The sequence below is a fragment of the Pseudophryne corroboree genome, chromosome 9 (assembly GCF_028390025.1).
Source record: "Pseudophryne corroboree isolate aPseCor3 chromosome 9, aPseCor3.hap2, whole genome shotgun sequence".
NCBI classification, from domain to species: domain Eukaryota; kingdom Metazoa; phylum Chordata; class Amphibia; order Anura; family Myobatrachidae; genus Pseudophryne; species Pseudophryne corroboree.
Window position 1 is genome coordinate 437,277,911 of NC_086452.1, and position 15,383 is coordinate 437,293,293.

General features: G+C 47.0%; 1 protein-coding gene across 1 annotated transcript in view; it reads left to right on the forward strand.

Moving 5' to 3' along the window:
* Positions 1 to 15,383, forward strand: part of FRMD4B (FERM domain containing 4B) — a 326,444-nt gene that overhangs the window by 23,131 nt on the left and 287,930 nt on the right. Inside the window, exons 2-3 of the mRNA XM_063941063.1 lie at positions 5,254 to 5,319; positions 14,911 to 15,005. Of these exons, the coding sequence (XP_063797133.1) occupies positions 5,254 to 5,319; positions 14,911 to 15,005 (161 nt within the window). The remainder of the gene's footprint in view (positions 1 to 5,253; positions 5,320 to 14,910; positions 15,006 to 15,383) is intronic.

Below are 15,383 nucleotides of genomic sequence, written 5' to 3' on the forward strand. Positions count from 1 at the left end.
GTGCTACAATGTGAATATTGGATCATTCAGTGTGCTACAATGTGAATATTGGATCATTCAGTGTGCTACAATGTGAATGTCGGCTCATTCAGTGTGCTACAATGTGAATTTCGGCTCTTCAGTGTGCTACAATGTGAATGTCGGCTCATTCAGTGTGCTACAATGTAAATTTCGGCTCATTCAGTGTGCTACAATGTGAATTTCGGCTCATTCAGTGTGCTATAATGTGAATTTTGGCTCGTACCATGTGCTATAATGTAAAATTCAGCTCGTACCATGTGCTATAAGGTGAAAGGGGCACCAGTACTAGATAGTATAAGGGGTTTTACTACACTGGTTTGTGTGACCGCGCGCCGAAGGCGCATAATTGTGACCTTGACTTTTGCATACCCCCACTTCAAAATTTCCACTTCGACCACTGTGTATATATATATATACACGCACACACACACATGTGCGTGCATCAAAGGAAACCCCCTTCCAAATCCTGCTTTTGCCCCTGCGGGGGGTGGTTGCTGGTGAGGGGGCCCCCTGTCTTGGGTGCCCTGGGCCCCCCAAGGGCTTAATCCGGCCCTGATAGCAGCGCCGCACAATTATGACCTCTAGCGTCTGACAATGGCGCCGGCACCCACACAGCCCACGGCGCTTGCTGCAGCCGAAATGCGGGATGCGGGTAGGCGGCAGGCACCTGCGGGATCACTGCGCCATGGGCGCCTGCCATGGGCGCCCGTGCCTAAAACCGCTCCTGACCAGTCTATTTACGTAGCCTTATATATAGAAAACTTACCTCTGCCCATTTATTTACAAAAATATGATTATTAAGATTATAAATATTGCTACGTGAACCCTCTCCCCCGTCTGACACACTCTCCCCCATCCCCCAGCAGCCTAACCAGTACCCTCCCCCTAGTGCTTAACCCGAACCCCAGAACTTGCCATCAGGATTCTGACAGTTGGGATTCTGCGTTTGTGATCCTGACTGATGGGATCTTTCGGGTAATTCAGACTGCATCGTTGCAGCAGCAGTGATCGCAGTCTGATTTTTTTTTTTAATGGTGTGCGCACGCACAGCGGCTGCACTGCGCGTGCGCATCCTGGCAGCCCAATGAGATGCTAAAAGCATCTCAGGGCCTGCGATTGCGGATGGGGGCGTGACAACGGCAATGCAACGCTGTTGGCGGACCGCGTTCCGGACAACGGAATTGTATTCGGACCGTTGGGGTGGGGGTGAGGGGGCGGCTGTGTGATGTCATGGTGAGTAGCGACCTGCCAGCGCGCAGGAGTGGCGCTGGCAGTGAGCTACTCGCCAGGTACAAAAGCATCGCCACTGAACCTGTTCCGGTGGAAGGGGGGTGTAGGGCCTGACATGCGGGGCGGTCTAGCCCTGTTCTGGGCGTCCCCCAGCAAGTCTGAGAAAATGATCGCAGATGTGCTAAATTTAGCACATCTGCGATCAGATCTGAATTAGGCCCCATGACTGCTTCCCTTTATATAAAATGTCTCCAGTATTATACAGTAGTTGTAGAAATCCTCATTGGGAGTCAGGACATCTCTGTTCCTTTCCCTGTTCTATGAGATCTGACACTGTTTGTTTTGCTGCTGTCAGTGTGACACTGAAAGACTAGACAATGTTGATCCTGGTGGCGAGTAACTATAAATGATTCAGGCTATTGTGGAGTTTCGGCAGTCTGGCTGTTACCGTTATTCATTGGATGGGAGTTACACGACAAGCTTGTGAAGTTTTCTGCAATGAGATCTGACAGTGGAGTCCTCAACGGGTGTGATTCATCATATCGACAGTATCTAGGTCGACAATGTTTAGGTCGACAACTATAGGTCAACAATCACTAGGTCGACATGGCTGGAAGGTCGACAGGGTTTCTAGGCCGACATGTGCTAGGTCGACAGGTCTAAAGGTCGACATGAGGATTTTATTATTTTTTTTTGTGTCGTTTTCTTCGTAGAGTGACCGGGATCCTGAATTAGTGCACCGCGTTCGCTCGCCATGCTTCAGGCATGGTGCCTTCGCCCCGCTACCGCTTCGCTCGGCACAGATTACCATTCCAATCGTAGTCCACGTGGATCGTTAAGTATGAAAAAATTCAAAAAAAGGAAAAAAAATAATCAAAAACTCATGTCGACCAAGCACATGTCGACATAGAAACCCTGTCGACCTTCCATCCATGTCGACCTAGTGACTGTCGACCTATAGTGGTCGACCTACACATTGTCGACCTAGATACTGTCGATCTTCAGACCGGATCCCGTCCTCAACAGTGGAACATGAGTTAATAAAATATCATGGCGCCATTCTTCCCTCCTTTTGGAGAGTGTTGTCCATCTTGGTACCTCGAGACTCTCCTGGAGTTGCCTTTTTAGAAGTTGGCAAATATGACCAAACCCAAAATCTAAAAACATTCATACATGTGCAACAGGGATACGGCCATTAGGTCGACACACTTAGGTCGACAGTCATTAGGTCGACCACTATTGGTCGACATGCATTAAGTCGACATGTTCTCTAGGTCGACGTGCACTAGGTCGGCACAGGAAAAGGTCGACATGCGTGTTTAAAAAAATATATATTTGTATTTTTTTCCCCTTTTTTCATACTTTACGATCCACGTGGACTACGATTGGGAATAGTAACCAAGCGCCGCGAGGCACCTTGCCCAAAGCATGGTCAGCGAAGCCATCCATGCGAGTGGACACCAATTGGGGTTCCCCGTCACTTTACGAAGAAAACAACAACAAAAAAGTAAAAAAACAACAACTTGTGTCGACCTTTGTGCATGTCGACCTTGTTCACATTGACCTATTGACTGTGTTGATCTATTTTAGGTGTCGATCTAGTCACTGTTGACCAACAGTGGTCGACCTAATGACTGTCGACCTAAGTGTGGTCACCCCTATGACCCATACCCTGTGCAGCATTGGCAGGGCCTGATGATGTGAAACACGTAATAATGGTATTACACCATTTCTAAAAAGATGCAGTAGAATCTGGGAAGGTGGCCTTATATCCTGGTAGTACAGGACTCACTGAAAGTATAGTATAGAAGTAGTCTGTATACACAGGACATCATTACCTGCTCAGTTTAGCCTTTAAAGCTGCTGATAAGGAAAGTAGCATGTGGCAGTAATCTGAAATCTCTCACTGTAGTTGTGATGTACCAAAGCCTGTAGTCTGTTCAGCGCCCAGAGGCTTCCGCTTTCCCATTTTGTTTCTTCCCACATGTCATTGTAGAGTTTAATTGGGGACCAGGGCCTAGATTTATCACGCCTTGGAGAGTGATCAGTTGCAGGGTGATAAAGCACCAGCCAATCAGCTCCTAACTGCCATGTTACAGGCTGTGTTTGAAACATAACAGGAGCTGATTGGTTGGTATTTTATCACTGTTCAAAGGCTTGATATATCTTTCCGGAGCGCTGAACGATACTCTCCATATTGGCATTGTAAGCTCAATGTTGTTGCATTTCCATCCTATCCTGGCAGATGTGGACAGACTGAGTCATTTATCAACCCACCCAAATCTTACTCTCTCTGCAAATGTTATATGTGCCCCCCCTGCAGTACACATGGGGGTCATTCCGAGTTAAATTTAGCAGAGCTACGATCATCTTCCCATGCGTGGGGACGCCCAGTACAGGGCTAGTCCACCCCGCATGTCAGTCCGGTGATGCTTTTGCACTTGAAGAGTAACTTCCGGCCACTGCAGCTCCTGCGGCTGGCCGGGAGTTACTCACGCAGCTGCTGCGGCCCGCTCCCGCGCGGTCCGGCCACGCCTGCATTGGTCAGACCGCCAGTGTCGGACTGGGGCATGTTGGGCCCACCGGGGGAATGCAGTGGTAGGGGCCCATGTTTAGGGGTGTGGCCAGTCTCTAGAGGGGGTGTGTTCAGCCGCCACATTGGTTTGCCTAACCATTTTGCAAGTGTTTGTCCCCTAGATAAATATATACAGTAAATACTGTCGTGCGTGCAAGATAATGTACTAGATTTGTAACAGCGAAGTCTGGAACCTGGTGCCTAGAGGAGAGGGTGGGCCCCAAGGCAGTAGGGCCCACCGGTGGTTTCCCCTGTACCCCTGTGGGCCAGTCCAACCCTGCAGACCGCATCCCGAAAACGGCGGCCAAACGCCGCCGTGATGCGCCCTCCCGCCCAGCAACCGCCTCTGCCTTATAAATATCTTAAAAAAGAAGCGCTTGAAAATTATTAAAGAACGCTCATACCTGTGAAAAGAATAGAGTTAGTATATATAATGTATACACCTCTTTTCTGATAATGTTCAGATCGGAGGTGCTAATTTGTTAGGAGTATGGAGGGTTCCGTGATGTTATCCGGATTAGTTGGTGCTTTATTCTGCACTGTGTCCAGAATCTGTCCCTACTATCCCTACCTTCCGTGAGCCGCTGACCGCGGCTCACTGTCGGTTTCCCGGCTTTGGTCCCCGTCCTGCGGTTGCCGGCGTCCGTTCGTGCTTAGCACCGACGTCCCTTCCACGTCTCCTTCCTCCGTCTGATGCTCTGTCCAACGCGTTTCAGGCTCTGAGGCCCTTTGACTAGGATAGAGTTGGTTTCTAGTGGTCTTATTTTATAGTAAAATAACTTTATTGTTCCAGGACATGGAGCAGCAGCATTCTCATTGAATCAGTCAATCAGGCAGAGGCGATCACTAAGTAACGACGGCCTTTGGCCGTCTGGCATGCGCTGGCGCACTGCGGCGCCGATGCATGCGCAGTTCCAACCCGATCACTGCGACCAACTGCAGCGTGCGATCGGGTCGGAATGACACCCATGGTTTTGCCCAAATGCTAACACATTTGCTGCTGCAATCAACTCTGAATTACCCCCATAGTTTCCAAACCTCCTGTTGTTTTCTGTAGCTCAGCCTTCTATCGCTCACCTCTAATTCATTATTCTTTATTTGTCAGTTGTGCAGTAAAATAAGAGAAAATGCAAATTACATCTTTACATAAAGAGATCAAAGGACAAGAATCAGACATATTTGTAGGATAACCCAGGGGATCCTCCAACCTTATACTTTCCAATTAAATATGCATGCCAATTAGTATTTTGTCCTTACAGGCATTAACAGACGTAGGTTGGTGTGAACTTATTTTAAGGTATAAAGCAATGGAATGTCAATGCCGTACGATGACAGAATTAAATAGGACAAGCTGCCTAGTCACGCAGATATATATTGTTCTGAATGTCATTGAGACGGTTTATATAATCTGCTTTTTGTCTCAGCAGATGGCAGAAGGCCGCCATTGCAAGGTCCACTTGTTAGACGATCGCAAGCTGGAACTACTTGTCCAGGTACGAATGTATTACATCTTCTTATATGTTATACTGTACGTTTACGTCTATTGCTGTCTGTTTATGCCAATCACTTCATATATAGAAAATGCCTCATAAATCAGGACTACACTTAAAACTAGCTAGATGTTATTATTGTTATGTATATAGTGGCGTTACTTTAGGCAGCGCTGTACAGAGAATATACATCATTCATATGGTATAGCGTCCCTGCGCTGTTGGAGCTTACATATGACCTAACTCACATCCGCACACGCATACTAATATCAACTGTGTCAAAATCCAATTAACCTACTAGAATGTTTTTGGAGTGTGGGTCAAAACCGTAGGAAACCTACGCAAACATTGGGAGAACATACAAACTCCACACACATAGGCCAAATGTAGGTATTAAAACCTATAATGTACACAGCCAAGCATTGCAGCAGCACTCCTCAGAGAATTGAATAACCCCCCCCCCACACACACACACACACACACACACACACACACACACTCGGAGTCCTACTTGCAGTGGTATATCTATAATGGGTGCAACACACACACTGCATCTATTTTCTCAATACTGACCTCTTTGGTGTCCCGCAGCAGCGGAAGTGACAGTGACTCTGAGTATTAGGTGGTGCGCAGGTCTCCGGGAAAATGGCGCAGAATTATGAAAGGTATAGATAAATGATGGAGGGTGCTGTCAGCCCCCGTCAGACATTTTATCCCGAGGAGGGGCCATGTGCATTCTCAATACATGCGCAGTGAAGATTCTAGTATTGCTCCACAGTCAGTGGGGCATGCGCATATTTCCAGGTAAATGACTTAGCGGAGGCCTCAAGGTAATATATTCAAGGGACACAGGGTGTGTGGTTTGGTTCCCACCTGACTCGGGGGCCCACGTGCACCTCACAAACTGCACCCATTATAGATACGCCACTAGTTACCCCCTTTGGAACATTACGGCAATTATAACTTAAACGCTGAATTTATTTGCCTTGTTTGCATATAATACGCAGTGTAAGAGCTGAATTCCTGTCACATAGGAATCCACTACAAATGCTGCTAGCACAGGCTTACTAGTATGGATATTTATATTGGGGGTCATTCAGAGTTGTTCGCTCGCTAGCAGTTTTTAGCAGCCGTGCAAACGCTATGCCGCCGCCCACTGGGAGTGTATTTTAGCTTAGCAGAAGTGCGAACGAAAGGATCGCAGAGCGGCAGCAAACTTTTTTTGTGCAGTTTTAGAGTAGCTCAATACCTACTCAGCGCTTGCGATCACTTCAAACTATTCAGTTCCTGTTTTGACGTCACGAACACGCCCTGCGTTCGCCCAGCCACGCCTGTGTTTTTACTGGCACGCCTGCGTTTTTTCGAACACTCCCTGAAAACGGTCAGTTGACACCCAGAAACGCCCTCTTCCTGTCAATCACTCTGCGGCCATCAGTGCGACTGAAAAGCTTTGCTAGACCTTGTGTGAAACTACATCGTTCGTTGCAATAGTACGTCGCGCCTTCGCATTGCACGGCATACGCATGCGCAGAAGTGCCTTTTTTTGCCTCATAGCTGTGCAGCGACCGAATGCAGCTAGCGAACAACTCGGAATGACCACCATTCATAGGTCCAGTTACATGGGTCAATAACTGCAAATTAAATGTAAGAAGCAGCAGGAATGCCTTGCCTTTTGTTCACTGCAAGGAATACTTTTCCCACTGTGATAAGACTGCCCTCACCTATTGACAAAATACAAACCACCTTCATGCAAGCTGTGAGAATGGAGAGGGCCGTCTGCTTCCTAGCCCTGTCTGACCCAAGCAGGAGTTATGTTTCGTGGACACATTCAGCTCTGCCTCATGCTGCTAGTACTGTTTATAGTAATCTTTTTTATATGACTAGCAGCAGTGTGGTCAGTAATTAACTAAACAATTTATATTAACTCTAAAGGTCCATACACACTTGCTGAGAAAGTAAATGACGCCGCTCATTTTCACCCTTCCCAAGAGACGTTGTTTACTTTCTCGGCAAGTGTGTCTGCCGGTGACGACGAGCGATGCGCGGCCCGGTGGGTCATTAATGACCCTCGCTGTCGGCTGTGCATGCAGCTCAATTTGGACTGTCGTCCAAGGGCTGCTTGCATGGCCTGGCCGCAGCGTGATGTCACTGAGCGTTATGGTCATCCTATCCCTCATTGTGTATGCCCTGCTGCCAACCGCCCGGCCCAGGAGGGGAAACACTAGGCGACATCGCTCATAGAGCACATTGCCTAGTGTGTACCCACCTTAAGCTTCAAGTAGCCCCAACAGGTCATGTTTTCTGTATTACTTTAATCATGCACAAGTGGGTTCATCTATTTTGTCTGGTCAATAATTATCCCACCTATTTGCCTAGAAAACAGGAAGTGTTGAGGACACTAGAGGATTGCAGATGGAAACTCCTCTCTTAGCATGTATGGGTTCTTATCGGGATCGGTATGAAATACCTACAATCAAAATCCCGACGGTCAACATACCGACAGCAATTGACCGACGGTCAAAATCCCGACAAGGTCAAAATACCGAAATGGTTAAAATACCGACAAGGTAAAAATACCGACATGTAAAATGTCGACAGGTCAAAATGCCGACATGAGTTTTACAATTTTTTGGGTGTGTATGTCAACATAGGTCGACATGGACACCATATAAGTGTACTACGTCCCCTCGCATGGCTCGCTGCGCTCGGCACACTACTATATTTCCCCTCCAGGCCCACTGGGATAGTAAAGTATGAACAAGTCGGTTTCAATGAAAGAATCATGAAAATCGCATGTCGGCATTTTGACCTGTCAACGTTTTACATGTCGGTATTTTGACCTTGTCTGTATTTTAAATGTCGGTATTTTGACCTTGTCGGGATTTTGACCGTCGGTCAATTGCTGTCTGTATTTTGACCGTCGGGATTTTGATTGTCGGTAAATTGACTGCATCCCGTTCTTATCATTTAGAACTCAATTTAAAGCAGGTGTCCACTGAAATTGTTTTATATAAAGTAATGTCCCCACAACTGATAGAAAGATGACTTACAACATTTGTACTCATGGTTTCTGCTGCCTTATGGTAAAAATAATAATAGTGAAACGCGTTGCGTCTGTGAAGCCTACGATATGTCAGCTTTCCTCTAAAAGTGGACAAATGAAGACACTATTTGATACTCACAAACCAAATTGTTTTTGTAATGCACAAAATATACACCGTTTCCTTCACTTGGAAAGCAAAGCACTGTCTGCCAGATTAACAATTTTTTTGGGTAATTAATGCCTATTTCTCTAACGTCCTAGAGGATGCTAGGGACTCCGTAAGGACCATGGGGATAGACGGGCTCCGCAGGAGACATGGGCACTTTAAGACAGAATTTAGTTCCTGGTGTGCACTGGCTCCTCCCTCTATGCCCCTCCTCCAGACCTCAGTTTGATACTATGCCCAGAGGAGCTGGGTGCTTTTTAGTGAGCTCTCCTGAGTTTACTGATAGAAAGTATTTTGTTAGTTTTTTTATTTTCAGGGAGCTCTGCTGGCAACAGACTCCCTGCATCGTGGGACTGAGGGGAGAAAAGCAGTCTCTGAAGCTAGGTCCTGCTTCTTAGGCTACTGGACACCATTAGCTCCAGAGGGATTGGTACGCAGGATCTCACCCTCGCCGTCCGTCCCGGAGCCGCGCCGCCGTCCCCCTCGCAGAGCCGGAAGATAGAAGCCGGGTGAGTATGAGAAGAAAAGAAGACTTCACAGGCGGCAGAAGACTTCATGATCTTCAATAGAGGTAACGCACAGCACTGCAGCTGTGCGCCATTGCTCCACACACCTCACATACTCTGGTCACTGTAAGGGTGCAGGGCGCAGGGGGGGGGCGCCCTGGGCAGCATTTGGGACCTCATGTTGGCAAAAGTACACATATATACAGCTGGGCACTGTATATATGTATGAGCCCCCGCCAAAAATTACTGTTTAAGCGGGACAGAAGCCCACCATCGAGGGGGCGGGGTTTCTCCCTCAGCACTCACCAGCGCCATTTTTTCTCCACAGCACCGCTGAGAGGAAGCTCCCCAGGCTCTCCCCTGCTGATACACGGTAGAAGAGGGTTGAATAGAGAGGGGGGGCACATAATTAGGCGCAAAAAACTATATATACAGCAGCTACTCTGTTAACATTAAGTTACTGTGTTATTCCTGGGATAGCACTGGGGTGTGTGCTGGCATACTCTCTCTCTCTGTCTCTCCAAAGGGCCTTGTGGAGGAACTGTCTTCAGAAAGGACATTCCCTGTGTGTGTGTGGTGTGTCGGTACGCTTGTGTCGACATGTCTGAGGAGGAAGGCTATGTGGGAGAGGAGCGGGAGCAAATGAATGTGGTGTCTCCGCCGACGGCGCCGACACCTGATTGGATGGATATGTGGAAGGTTTTAAATGATAATGTTAATTCCTTGCATAAAAGATTTGACAAGGCTAATGCATTGGGACAGTCAGGGTCTCAACCCGTGCCTGACCCTATGTCGCAGGGACCGTCAGGGTCTCATAAGCGCCCACTATCCCAAATTGTTGACACAGATACCGACATGGACTCTGACTCCAGTGTCGATTACGATGATGCAAAGTTGCAGCCAAAATTGGCTAAATCCCTTCGATATAGCAATAAAGGATGTTTTGCACATCACAGAGGAAACCCCTGTCCCTGACACGAGGGTGTATATGTATCAGGGAAAGAAACCTGAGGTAACTTTTCCTCCCTCACACGAACTGAATGAGTTATGTGAAAAAGCTTGGGAATCTCCAGATAAACAACTGCAGATTTCCAAACGGATTCTTATGGCGTATCCTTTCCCGCCAACGGATAGGCTACGTTGGGAATCCTCCCCTAGGGTGAACAAAGCTTTAACACGCTTATCCAAAAAGGTAGCCCTGCCGTCCCAGGATACGGCTACCCTCAAAGATGCTGCTGATCGCAAACAAGAGGTTACCCTGAAGTCCATTTATACACATTCGGGTACCTTACTAAGACCGGCAATTGCGTCGGCCTGGGTGTGTAGTGCTGTAGCGGCATGGACGGATACCTTATCTGAGGAATTGGATACCCTGGATAAGGATACTGTATTATTGACTCTGGGGCATATTAAGGACGCTGTCCTATATATGAGAGATGCTCAAAGAGACATTAGTCTACTGGGTTCTAGAATAAATGCTATGTCGATTTCTGCCAGAAGAGTCCTGTGGACTCGGCAATGGACAGGTGATGCCGACTCAAAAAGGCATATGGAGGTTTTACCTTACAGGGGTGAGGAATTGTTCAGGGAAGGTCTCTCGGACCTGGTCTCCACAGCTACAGCTGGAAAGTCAAATTTTTTGCCTTATGTTCCCTCACAGCCTAAGAGAGCACTGCATTATCAAATGCAGTCCTTTCGTTCACAAAGAAACAAGAAAGTCCGAGGTGCGTCCTTTCTTGCCAGAGGTAGGGGCAGAGGAAAGAAGCTGCACAACGCAGCTAGTTCCCAGGAACAGAAGTCCTCCCCGGCCTCTACAAAATCCACCGCATGACGCTGGGGCTCCACTGGCGGAGTCGGGCCCAGTGGGGGCACGTCTTCGGAATTTCAGCCACATGTGGGTTCATTCCCAGGTGGATCCCTGGGCAATAGAGATTGTGTCTCAGGGTTACAAGCTGGAATTCGAAGAGGTGCCTCCTCACCGGTATTTCAAATCGGCCCTACCGGCTTCCCCCCAAGAGAGGGAGATAGTGTTAAACGCAATACAAAAATTGTATCTTCAGCAGGTGGTGGTCAAGGTTCCCCTCCAACAGGGAAAGGGTTATTATTCGACCATGTTTGTAGTCCCGAAACCGGACGGTTCGGTCAGACCCATATTGAATTTAAAATCTCTGAACCTATACTTGAAAAGGTTCAAGTTCAAGATGGAATCGTTAAGAGCGGTCATCGCGAGCCTGGAAGGGGGGGATGTTATAGTGTCACTGGACATAAAGGATGCGTACCTTCATGTCCCCATTTATCCACCTCTCAGGCGTACCTAAGATTTGCGGTACATGATTGTCATTACCAATTTCAGACGTTGCCGTTTGGTCTCTCAACGGCCCCGAGAATTTTCACCAAGGTAATGGCGGAAATGATGGTGCTCCTGCGGAAGCAAGGTGTCACAATTATCCCGTACTTGGACGATCTCCTCATAAAAGCAAGATCAAGAGAGCAGTTGCTGAACAGCGTATCTCTTTCACTGAAAGTGTTACAGCAACACGGCTGGATTCTCAATATTCCAAAGTCGCAGTTGGTTCCTACGACTCGTCTGCCCTTCTTGGGCATGATTCTAGACACGGACCAGAAGAGGGTTTATCTCCCGATAGAGAAGGCCCAGGAACTCATGACTCTGGTCAAGAACCTATTGAAACCAAAACAGGTGTCAGTGCATCATTGCACTCGAGTCCTGGGAAAGATGGTGGCGTCATACGAGGCCATTCCCTTCGGCAGGTTCCATGCGAGGACTTTCCAATGGGACCTACTGGACAAGTCGTTCGGGTCACATCTACAGATGCATCGGCTGATCACCCTGTCCCCCAGGGCCAGGGTGTCACTCTTGTGGTGGCTGCGGAGTACTCACCTATTCGAGGGACGCAGATTCGGCATACAGGATTGGATCCTGGTGACCACGGACGCAAGCCTCCAAGGGTGGGGAGCAGTCGCACAAGGAAGAAATTTCCAGGGTCTTTGGTCAAGTCAAGAGACTTGTCTTCACATCAACATCCTGGAGCTAAGGGCCATATACAACGCCCTACGTCAAGCGGAGACCTTACTTCACGACCAACCAGTTCTGATCCAGTCAGACAACATCACCGCAGTGGCTCATGTAAACCGCCAAGGCGGCACAAGGAGCAGAGTGGCAATGGCGGAAGCCACCAGAATTCTTCGCTGGGCGGAGAATCATGTAAGCGCACTGTCAGCAGTGTTCATTCCGGGAGTGGACAACTGGGAAGCAGACTTCTCCGCAGACACGACCTACACCCGGGGGAGTTTGGTCTTCATCACGAAGTCTTCGCACAGATTGCAAGTCGGTGGGAACTGCCACAGGTGGACATGATGGCATCCCGCCTCAACAAAAAGCTACAGAGGTACTGCGCCAGGTCAAGAGACCCTCAGGCAGTAGCTGCAGACGCCCTGGTGACACCGTGGGTGTTCCAGTCAGTCTATGTGTTTCCTCATCTTCCTCTCATACCCAAGGTGTTGAGGATTATAAGAAAAAGAGGAGTGAGAACAATCCTCATTGTTCCAGATTGGCCACGAAGGACCTGGTACCCAGATCTGCAAGAAATGCTCACAGAAGATCCGTGGCCTCTTCCTATAAGACAGGACCTGTTACAACAGGGGCCCTGTCTGTTCCAAGACTTACCGCGGCTGCGTTTGACGGCATGGCGGTTGAACGCCGGATCCTAGCAGAGAAAGGCATTCCGGATGAGGTCTTTCCTACGTTGATAAAGGCTAGGAAGGACGTGACATCTAAACATTATCACCGTATTTGGCGAAAATATGTTTCTTGGTGTGAGGCCAGGAATGCTCCTACGGAAGAATTCCAGCTGGGCCGTTTTCTTCACTTCCTACAGTCTGGAGTGAATTTGGGCCTAAAGTTAGGCTCAATTAAGGTCCAGATTTTGGCCCTATCCATTTTCTTTCAAAAGGAGTTGGCTTCTCTACCAGAAGTTCAGACGTTTGTAAAAGGAGTGCTGCATATTCAGCCTCCTTTTGTGCCTCCGGTGGCACCTTGGGATCTTAACGTGGTGTTAAGTTTCCTAAAGTCACACTGGTTTGAACCACTTAAAACGGTGGAGTTAAAATATCTCACGTGGAAGGTGGTCATGTTATTAGCCTTGGCTTCGGCTAGGCGTGTGTCAGAATTAGCGGCTTTGTCACATAAAAGCCCCTATCTGGTTTTCCATATGGATAGAGCAGAATTGCGGACCCGATCGCAATTTCTGCCGAAAGTGGTATCATCTTTTCATATGAACCAACCTATTGTGGTGCCTGTGGCTACTCGTGACTTGGAGGATTCCGAGTTACTTGATGTGGTCAGGGCTTTGAAAAATTACGTAGCCAGAACGGCTAGAGTCAGGAAAACTGAAGCGCTGTTTGTCCTGTATGCATCCAACAAGATTGGTGCCCCTGCTTCAAAGCAAACTATTGCTCGCTGGATTTGTAATACGATTCAGCAAGCGCATTCTACGGCTGGATTGCCGTTACCAAAATCGGTCAAGGCCCATTCCACTAGGAAGGTGGGCTCTTCTTGGGCGGCTGCCCGGGGGGGGTCTCGGCACTGCAGCTGTGCCGAGCTGCTACTTGGTCGGGTTCAAATACCTTTGCAAAGTTCTACAAGTTTGATACCCTGGCTGAGGAGGACCTCATGTTTGCTCAATCGGTGCTGCAGAGTTATCCGCACTCTCCTGCCCGTTTGGGAGCTTTGGTATAATCCCCATGGTCCTTACGGAGTCCCCAGCATCCTCTAGGACGTTAGAAAAAATAAGATTTTACTTACCGGTAAATCTATTTCTCGTAGTCCGTAGAGGATGCTGGGCGCCCGTCCCAAGTGCGGACTTCTTCTGCAATACTTGTATATAGTTATTGCTTCAATAAGGGTTACGTTATAGTTGCATCGGTCTTGCACTGATGCTATGTTGTTTTCATACTGTTAACTGGGTAGTTATCACAAGTTATACGGTGTGATTGGTGTGGCTGGTATGAATCTTGCCCTTGGATTAACAAAATCCTTTCCTCGTACTGTCCATCTCCTCTGGGCACAGTTTCTCTAACTGAGGTCTGGAGGAGGGGCATAGAGGGAGGAGCCAGTGCACACCAGGAACTAAATTCTTTCTTAAAGTGCCCATGTCTCCTGCGGAGCCCGTCTATCCCCATGGTCCTTACGGAGTCCCCAGCATCCTCTACGGACTACGAGAAATAGATTTACCGGTAAGTAAAATCTTATTTTTGGTTGATTTAAAACTACTGCAATTAATTTATATTTATATTTCCTCTTTTTGCCCGGTCTTTTCATTTATATTTGAAACAAACTGCACAGTTCCCTTTATAATGCAATGTTTCCTGGATACACTTCTCACTTTTCATTCATTTTGGTATATATGGATCTGCTAGTTGGAGTAATTTCAAATACAATATAAATAATGTTCCCTTTTAATAGAACCACACTGAAGGACAAAATGAACCATGACTGATGAGGTCATTTCAATTGAATTTCAATTTGTATGACCGATGTATATACCATTATAAGCAGCTATATAACACAATTGTTTATAGAATTATCATACTGCATGTAATGTGATGCTCCATTATAACTTTGTTATTAGAAGCATACTTAAAGTATCACTTGTGTAGTGATAACCATCTTCATAAATGAATTGTATACTACCTGGTTAATTAAAACAGACTTTATTTTCTAATTTCATTAAATTGTAATCATTAGTATCAGTGATTTAGTGAAATTATTTAATTTTATATAATAAATGTGATGAAAAGTGCCCCTTGCAATTGTTTGGATGGATATATTTCTTTTTTTACATTTTTTTTTATTAAAACAGCCCAAACTGTTGTCGCGTGAGTTGCTGGACCTCGTGGCCTCACACTTCAATCTGAAAGAAAAGGAATATTTTGGGATCTCGTTCTTGAATGATACGTAAGTCACCTCTGACTCAAAATGTTGTGTTAGTTCTCTTGAAACATATAAGTAAAATACTATGCAGACTAAGGGGTATATGCAATTGTGGTCGAATTCCCGAAATTGTCGAATTTCGGGTCATTTTCGACCAAAAAAAAAAATTCCCCTATGCAATCCAGTGCTTTCCGACCAAAAAACGGACTTTCAAAATTCGACTTTTTGAAATTCTAATTTTTGCAAATTCGACTTTTCTGCAATGATACAAGTGCTGCAATTCGACCAAAGCATATTCAATTCAAGTTTTGAAATTCGACAGCAGTGCTTTTAGACAGCAAATTCGTCATTTTCAATCCGCCACACTTTGGAGGGTGAAAACAAATAAAAAAATTTTAAACA